The 8,750-nt window shown below is 55.8% G+C and overlaps 1 protein-coding gene across 2 annotated transcripts; it reads left to right on the top strand.

Moving 5' to 3' along the window:
- The first annotated feature begins 3,419 nt into the window (after nucleotides 1-3,419).
- Nucleotides 3,420-8,544, top strand: LOC116885802 (cytochrome P450 2W1). 2 transcript variants are annotated; one of them, XM_032887136.1, is made up of 9 exons: nucleotides 3,420-3,603; nucleotides 4,537-4,693; nucleotides 4,933-5,082; nucleotides 5,155-5,312; nucleotides 6,656-6,829; nucleotides 7,157-7,292; nucleotides 7,372-7,556; nucleotides 7,743-7,884; nucleotides 7,975-8,544. In XM_032887136.1, the coding sequence occupies exons 1-9, from the start codon at nucleotides 3,421-3,423 to the stop codon at nucleotides 8,160-8,162; spliced, it is 1,473 nt and encodes a 490-aa protein (XP_032743027.1). In that variant the 5' UTR covers nucleotide 3,420; the 3' UTR covers nucleotides 8,163-8,544. The 2 variants fall into 2 exon arrangements, with proteins under 2 accessions (XP_032743027.1, XP_032743025.1); XM_032887134.1 differs by having other exon boundaries at nucleotides 4,537-4,699.
- Nucleotides 8,545-8,750: the final 206 nt, after the last annotated feature.

The raw sequence follows: 8,750 nt of genomic DNA, 5'->3' as shown, positions 1-8,750 counted from the left end.
TCTCCAGAGCTGGGACACCTCCCTCTGTTCTGCCCTCATCTTTAGCAGGTTGCTTTGTTTAAGGCTGGGAACAACCTGAACACTCACACCCACCACGCCCAGCACAGCAGAGGAGGCCCGTGTCTAATTCTGGGTACACGGTCATGTTAAAAATAGCATCAAGCAATGTACGATGGCTGTATGGTGGGAGACAGCCTGGGCTCAAGGAAGCTGGGGTGATGTTTGCTAGCTTAATCGTAGTAATGGCCCAGACGCATGTGAAAACTCTCCCGGATCTGTTTCTTTTTGGTTCTTTTTTTTTTTTTTTTTTTTTTCCGGGCTGGGGCCAGAACCAGGGCCTTGCGCTTCCTAGGTAAAAGCGCTCTGCCACTGAGCTAAATCCCCCAGCCCCGGATCTGTTTCTTAACTAACACTCTCTGTCTCTCTCTCTGTCTCTCTCTCTCTGTCTCTCTCTGTGTCTCTCTGTGTCTCTCTGTCTCTCTCTGTCTCTCTCTCTGTCTCTCTCTGTCTCTCTCTGTCTCTCTCTGTCTCTCTGTCTCTCTCTGTCTCTCTCTCTGTCTCTCTCTGTCTCTCTCTCTCTGTCTCTCTCTGTCTCTCTCTCTCTCTGTCTCTCTCTGTCTCTCTCTCTCTGTTTCTCTCTCTCTCTCTGCCCCCTCTCTTTCTCTCTCTCTCTCTTTCTCTCTCTCTCTGTCTCTCTCTCTCGGGCTTGTAGATGGAGCCCGATCCTAGTGCATACTTCAGTGAATGATCTGCTGCTGAACTGTGCCTGTGCTGCTAATCTGCGGCCCAGAATATGTGCTTGATGCATGTGGTCTTGTGTGTGTTAATAACATTATACGTGTGGAGAATAGCTGGGCAAGCTGTGCAAGCATGAAGACTTGTGTTCCGTCCCCAGTACCCATGCAAAAAGCCAGGCAGAAATGCACGTGGTACACGTTTACAACCATGCCGCTGAGGACACTGAGACAAAAGCCCTTGAAGGCCAGCAGGGCACCCAGCCTAGCAGAATTGGTGAACTCCAGGTCAGGGAGAGATCCTGTCTGATTAACTAAGGTGAGGCTGGGGGATATAGCTCAGGGGGTAAAACGTTTGCTGTGCAGCTCTGGGGATCCCAGATCCTATGTGAAGTTGGATGTGAAATCATCCCCCAATCCCAGTGTTCTTATGGGAGGTGAGGGGACAGGAGAAATCCCAGAATCCCACACACCAGCTGATATTCATATGCAGCTATGAACAAAGGATCCCATGGCAAACAAGGTACAAGGTGAGAATGGACACCAGAGGTCATCCTCTGACCTCTAGAGGTCATCCTCTGACCTCTACACACGGGCTGTGGTATGTGTGTGCTTGTACTCACACACATGAACCTGCACATACGGACACATACAGAGACCCTGTCAACTGAGCATGGCGAATACTAATAATCTAAGCCCTAGGGAAGGAGAGGCCAGGAGTTCAAAGCCAGCCTGAGCTATATGAGGCCCTGTGTCAAATAAACAAGGAGGAGGAGGAGGAGGAGGAGGAGAAAAGGAGTAGGAGGGGGAGCAGGGGGAGGAGGAGGGGGAAAGGAGGAGGAAGAGGAGGAGGAAAGGACGAGGAGCAGGGGGAGGAGGAGGGGGAGGAGCAGGGGAGGAGGAGGAGGAAGAGGAGGAGGAGGGACAGAGGGAGAGAGAGAGAGAGAGAGAGAGAGAGGAGGGGGGAGGAGGAGGGAGGAGGAGGAGGAGGGAGGAGGAGGAGGGAGGAGGAGGAGGGGAGGAGGAGGAGGAGGAAGAATTCCTTCCCTAAAACAACCTCCATGGTAACTGGGTAGTGAGTGTTGCCTGTAATCCCAGCCCTTGGGAGGCAGAAGTAGGATTCGGGCCACACCAGTCATGCAGAAGCACGGAAACTGCAGGGGGGAGCTGTCCAGAGATACCTAGACATCAGGACACCTGACTCACCCAGGCGACTCTAGAGTGAGTTTCTGTGAGTCTTTGCTGAAGCCACAGGGACTCTCATGCTGGCCTGGGAACTTATGCCTTGACTTCCTCCTATGCGATGCACGCTCGGTGGCAAATGGAGCCACACCCGTCTTGCCCTGGGATTGTGACATCTGAATCCTATCGGTCCTTCCCCAAAATAACCCTCAAGGTAGCTGGGTAGCGTTGCCTGACTTCCATAGCCCTCACTCCTGGCCAAGTCTGGCACTTAGCGACTACTCTGTACGTACTTTCCTGCAGCAATCATGTAGATTAAATTATGTAGATTTTCCTGGCCGAGTAGGATTCCCTTGGTTACATTGGTTGAAACATGACCCAGACAGCCACAGGGGTGACAGGGAGCTGTCCCAGCCCAGGTTGGTGCTGTTTCTGGGAAGTGAGATGCTAGGGTGAGATACAGTCTAGGCCGGACTTCTCTCCATAGACGATACAGGGGCGCAAGACCTGGGAGTAGAGAGTGTCGATGGCTTCTACTTCTTCCTCTGCTCAGCATTTGTACAGGGTGTGGATGACACCCCAGGGGATAGGCCCCATGGTGAGGGGCCCTGCTTGGGGGACAGGACTCCAGGTGCCTCAAGTTGAGGCAGGTTGCGGGAAGCAACCCAGCTACTTCTGGTGCCAAGAGCCACCCGCCCCGCACAGCCCTTTCTCACTGGGGCACCGCCTCCCCAGTGAGGCCTCCTGGGTTTTAAGAGACAGGATTAGAGCCCAGACAGCGGGGGCTGTAAACCAGGCCACCTGCTGGCTGTTCACAGTCTGCTGATGGCCCTTCGGTATCTGGGTGCTTGTGCCCCTTACTCCAGGTTGTTGGGTGAGCTCCCTCAACTTCAGTAGACGCTCACTGCTTCTCAAGTCTATGAGCTTTGAGGCCCTTGCGGTTAGAGAGGTCCTTGATGATCGCACAGGGAGTTCAGTGTTGTATAGAGGCCCTGTACCCGCTGGGCACTCGGTCTCTTTCTGGAGGCTTGTCTGAGGACACGGGAGACCCTCATCCTTCATTTCAGGATGAGGATCTGGTCTCAAAGTCCCACAAGTTCCGCTTCGACGGGAAACCACATAGAACTATAGGTTCCCAGAGTTGGAGACAGAACAGACACAGCTCTGACCATGACACTGGGACCTGGGGGCACATGGCACATGGAGGGGTGTAGGTATCTTGGAAGCCTGACCCGACATGGCCTAAGCTTGCACAACCTGTGACCAAAAAGCCTTGGCCCTGTACTGTGCTTTCAGCCCCGCCCCAGGCCCCCTGCCACAGAGGGGACCCCACATTCCACACAGCCTGTAGCTTTAAGCCTCCTGTTGGGCTGTCCCCTGCAAACTGCTCGTTCCACATTCTCAGGGTGGTGGGGTGGGTGGGGTGCGGGCACGCCCTAGGGAGGATGGCTATAAGGCTCACTGGGCCCCCGGAGAGCTGAGGATTTGCTATCCGGTAGTTCACATGGCGCTGCTGCTCCTGTGTGTCTGGGGGATCTTACTACTTCTGGGGCTGTGGGGACTGCTCCGGGGCTGTGCCCAGGACCCCTCCATGACCCGTCAGTGGCCCCCCGGGCCTCGCCCTCTGCCGTTCCTGGGGAACCTGCATCTGCTGGGTGTAACCCATCAAGACCGGGCACTGATGGAGGTAGGGTGGGCAAAATCCTATGTCATCTCACAGCTTGCATGGTGTCTGTGTCCCAGCTTTGACAGGGGAGGAAGTCAGTGGGGGATACAGGATGCCAGAGGCTTGTCCCAGAGAGCAGATGTTGGAAGCAACAGGGACCTAGGCTTGGGATGTGTAATGTGTGCACTCATGAGGGCATGGGTTCTATCCCAGGACTGCAAATAAAATATAGATATATAAATAAATAGATAGATAGAAACAGCCGGGCAGTGCAGCCAAGGGTCAGGGCTCAGGAGTGGTGGGCAGGGTGGGCTCTGGGACAATGAGGAAGAGACTGGCAGGTAGGTCTAGAAGTGACAGAAGTGGGGTGGGTGGGGAGCTACAGATTACACAGCAGTGCTCTTGTCTGGGTAGGGTATTAACTGGGTATGGCTTCCCCCAGAACTTGGAGGTGAAGGTAAGCTAGTTGCACCATCACGAGCCGGGGCTAACTGTCTCAGTGGGGTGAAAGCCCTTGAATTTTGTCCAGGGGACTCTTGCTTGCAGAGAAGTCCACGCAGCTGCAGAGCTGATTGGAAGTGGCTCTGCTCCACCTTTCCTAGGGTGGATCAGGCTAGACTCCAATGTGGCTGCAGGCTCTAGGTTCAGAGGTTCAGGCCCTCCCTCAGGGCCCGAAGCCCTCCCTCAGTCTGAGGGGCAGATATGGGGCAGATCCAGCCATCATGGCTCTTGGTGAGAATCACAAAATTCTACTTTCTTGCTTTCAACATTTTTCTCTTTGAAACGGGGAGATGGAAGTTTGAACATTCGAACAGCGCCCCCTCCTGGGGAGACTGGAGAGCCTCTTGGGGGGGTCCTCTCCAGATCTTAAGCTTCCAGCCTACATATAGTACGGCCGTGTGTGGTTCTTAGAGGGTGGGTGGAGGCTGTCTGACTCCTGTCCGTTCCCACCAGCTCTCAGAACACTACGGGCCGATGTTCACAATCCATCTGGGATCTCAGAAGACCGTGGTGCTGTCGGGCTACGAGGTGGTGAGGGAGGCCTTGGTTGGGACTGGGCACGAGCTAGCCGACCGGCCCCCAATTCCCATCTTCCAGCTCATCCAACGAGGTGGGGGTAGGTGGGCATTGGGATTCCTTGCCAGATGGGGAGGGGACTTGGCCTCTTGGATTGGTACTTAGGGAGAGACAGGCTCAGTCTGTCCTGATCCTGAGCAAGGCAAGAGGGGTATGACCCAGGATAACCTCTGAATGGGAGGGGCTTGGAGTAGAGCCTGGAGCCCCCCAAGTGGCTGCATGCATCATCAGATGGGGAGTGGCTGGCACTCACGGCTCATGTCTACCCCACAGGCATCTTCTTTTCTTCTGGAGTTCACTGGAAGGTGGCTCGCCAGTTCACGGTGCGCACGCTGCAGAGCCTGGGTGTACGACAGCCACCCATGGTGGGCAAGGTGCTGCAGGAGCTGGTCTGTCTTAAAGGGCAGCTGGACAGCTATGGAGGTGAGTGGGGGACCAGGTTGCCCCTGCCCGGCGTGTATGCCCACCTGAGGCCTGTCTTCCTCCGACCTCCAGGCCAGCCCTTTCCTCTGGCCCTGCTGGGCTGGGCACCCTGCAACATCACCTTCACACTCCTCTTCGGCCAGCGCTTTGACTACCAGGATCCTGTGTTTGTGTCCCTGCTGAGTCTCATTGACCAGGTCATGGTCCTGTTGGGCTCACCTGGCATACAGGTGAGAGGCTTGCCGCCTGGCAGGGAAAGGAGCGGAACTAGAGTGTGGGGCCCAGTTCTAAACCCTGAGGTCAGGGAGGTTGGTACGTAGCACTCTCCAAACAAAGAATGTGTGACATCAGCCAAAGGCAGACATTGGTTAGCGTGTTTTGTGCCTGAACCAGGTCCTGTGCTCTCTGGCGGATGGGGCATCTGGACCAGGGATAAATGGATCTTTTTTTTTTTTTTTTTTTTTTTGGAGCTGGGGACCGAACCCAGGGCCTTGCACTTGCTAGGCAGGCGCTCTACCACTGAGCTAAATCCCCAACCCCTAAATGGATCTTTTTACACATCTCTAAGTGCGGCTGCTGAAACATGTGCAGGGGCCTTTACGGTTTGTGGGACCTGTGTCTGAGGGGTCCTCCACACCCAGGCACCTTTCCTTTTATTTATTTACTTTTGATAGAGGGTGTCTCTATGTGACCCTGGCTGTCCTGGTACTGCCTATGTAGACCAGGCTGGCTTCAAACGCACAGATCCACTCGTCTTTGCCTCCTGAGTGCTGGAACTAAAGGTGTGTCCTGTCATGCCTGGCCAGGCACCTTCTTGACTCCTTGTCACAGAAATCGTGAAAATCAGCCTTTCTAGCGTCTAGGGCCCTAACATTTCAAGTGTCCTGGCTTTGGGCTAGACACTGGAGCCTAGACACTCAGCACCAAGCCTTTACAGGATGAGGCCCCACAGGGGTGAGGAGGGGCAGCCATTGTGGTGAGCCTGTTCTTAGACTTGCCTTCACACCGTGTAGTAGGAGCAGGCCATGAGCTCACTCTCAGAGCACTCACTGTGGGGGATGAAGGAGGCAGGGACCCCCTAGATACCCTGGGTAATAGAGATGGCCCTCACCACTTAGAGCAACATGAGGCATTCCTCCCGGTTATTGCCAAAGCACTTGGAACTCGGAATACCTATTGGCACCAGACCCACTCTGTTGTAAGCCACACATTGCCGGTCCCCAATCATAGCTATGACTCCTTCTCCATCGAAGCCATTCCTCTTCTGATTTTCCCCTTCATCGATAGGAGAAAGGAGCACGTCCTCAGGCAGCAAAGAGTACTTGGGTCTTGCCCAGAGTCATCCAAATGTATCAGGTCAGCTCCTTCCTGTCAGCTTCCTCCCGGTCCCTGACTTCCAGGAGGGTGACGAGCCTCTAGTGCTGCTGGCCTGGTGCCCTCTTGTGGTCAGGGACAGCGTTGCCCTGATTCGTTTGTCCAGAGCCTGGAGCCAGCCTCACCTGCCTGACGGATGAATTGGCTTCCTCCCAGTCGCCTCACCTCGACCCCACCCCACTGTCCCGCCCACTCGCAGTTATTCAACACGTTCCCCCGGCTGGGGGCCTTACTGCGGTTGCACAGGCCAGTCTTGAGTAAGATCGAGGAGGTGCGCACCATCCTGAGAACCCTCCTGGAAGCGCAGAGACCACCCTTGCCAAGCGGCAGTCCGGCGCGGAGTTACGTGGAAGCTCTGCTTCAGCAGGGCCAGGTCTTCATCAGAGACAGGGCTTGTGGGGGTGCGGGTGGGGGTCGAGCGGGGGTGTTGGCGGTCCCAATTCACGGGAGGGGAATTGTGGAGAGCTTTTTGCGACCTGCTGGGACCTCTGGGAGTCTCAGTCTCCTCCTTTATGAATCCCCTGTGAGTACCTGGAGTGGGCACTGGGGTTCGGTGAATTCCCAGTAAACGCTAGCTCTCTTTCCACCCAGCCTGACCTCTACCCATCCTCCTCCTGGTCCTGGGACTAGGCTGGGCCCACAGGTAGGGGTTGGATCCTCAGAGATCCAAGCCCAGTTCTGACCACCCTCCCTGCAGGAGGATGACCCCGAGGACATGTTTAGCGAGGCTAATGTTCTGGCCTGTACACTGGACATGGTCATGGCTGGAACAGAGACTACGGCAGCCACACTGCAGTGGGCAGTCTTCCTGATGGTTAAGCACCCACACGTGCAGGGTGAGAGTCACCCCATGGTAGAGAACCCTTAGGGGTTAGGAATGGGGCTTCACCCATACAGTGCCACCCTCTGGCCTAGGTCGTGTGCAGGAGGAGCTGGACCGAGTGCTGGGCCCTGGGCAGCTACCTCAACCAGAGGACCAGCGAGCACTGCCCTACACCCGTGCTGTGCTGCACGAGGTCCAGCGGTACATCACGCTCCTGCCCCATGTGCCCCGCTGCACGGCTGCTGACATCCAACTGGGTGGCTACCTGCTCCCTAAGGTGGGGCCCCACTTCTTCCCTTTGACTTGGGGTGGATAGGGGACTTCCTGGGTCTCATATTCACCTGCGAGAGAGGCTATTACTCTGTGGTGCAGGTGGGAGGCCGGAGCTCCCCCAGACAGTGTTCTGCTCTCTTCTCCTACCTCTGAGCAGATCTGCCTACCCTGGGATCCCTCTGCCTTACAGGGTACCCCCGTGATTCCTTTGCTGACCTCAGTGCTCCTGGACAAGACGCAGTGGGAGACTCCAAGCCAGTTCAACCCAAACCACTTTCTGGATGCCAAGGGATGCTTTATGAAGCGGGGGGCCTTCCTGCCTTTCTCCACTGGTAACTTGCTGGCCTTTATGGTGTGCCTCCAACAATTTCTGCTCAGCTCTCTCCTCCAGTAGGGAACCGGTGCCTTGGTTTCTCTTGCAGGTCGCCGGGTCTGCGTTGGGGAGAGCCTGGCCAGGACAGAGCTCTTCCTGCTGTTTGCTGGCCTCCTCCAGCAGTACCATCTGCTGCCCCCACCCGGCCTCAGCCCCGCAGACCTGGATTTACGGCCGGCCCCAGCTTTTACCATGCGGCCACCCGCCCAGACCTTGTGTGTGGTGCCGAGATCCTAGGGTGCTCACAGACTGGAAAACCACCAGAGCCTAGCCTGCCTCTCCCCGAGGTTGCATTGCAGGTGATGGGGTAGTTGTAGCATCCCTAGCAAAGAATGATGAGCAGTGGTCCCTCTGGACCACCATAGCTTTTATGACCAGTGTACAGTGTTGCCAAGGCTGTTTACCCATCTGTGGAGGCTGGAAGCCCGCCTTTCATCTGGGCATCGTGGGGCAGAGGGTCTATCTGCCCAGCCCAGCAGCCCTACCCAGTTCTGATATGGTACTTATAGGAACCCCAACTCACCTTCCAGGCTCCTACACTACGGACACTACAGACGCTTCTCTACTCTGGTTCTCCAGGCAGCCAAATCCTCAGAGTAGAGACTACACTCCAGTCTCTTCACCCCCACCCCATCTCTGGCGATACCCAAAAGCCTGGTCTATAGCCCCTCCACAGCCCGCAGTATACCCTCCCATCTCCCCATCTGGGCAGATTCTGCCCATAGCTTGGGATGCTCCACCTTTGACGGGCACCAAGGGCACCCCAGAGGCTGCCTGAACGTCACCTCAGGTGACATTTTTGTTCTTTCTTCTGCTGTGATAACT

The sequence above is a fragment of the Rattus rattus genome, chromosome 16, assembly GCF_011064425.1.
Source record: "Rattus rattus isolate New Zealand chromosome 16, Rrattus_CSIRO_v1, whole genome shotgun sequence".
NCBI lineage: Eukaryota > Metazoa > Chordata > Mammalia > Rodentia > Muridae > Rattus > Rattus rattus.
This window is presented reverse-complemented; position numbering and strand designations above follow the sequence as displayed.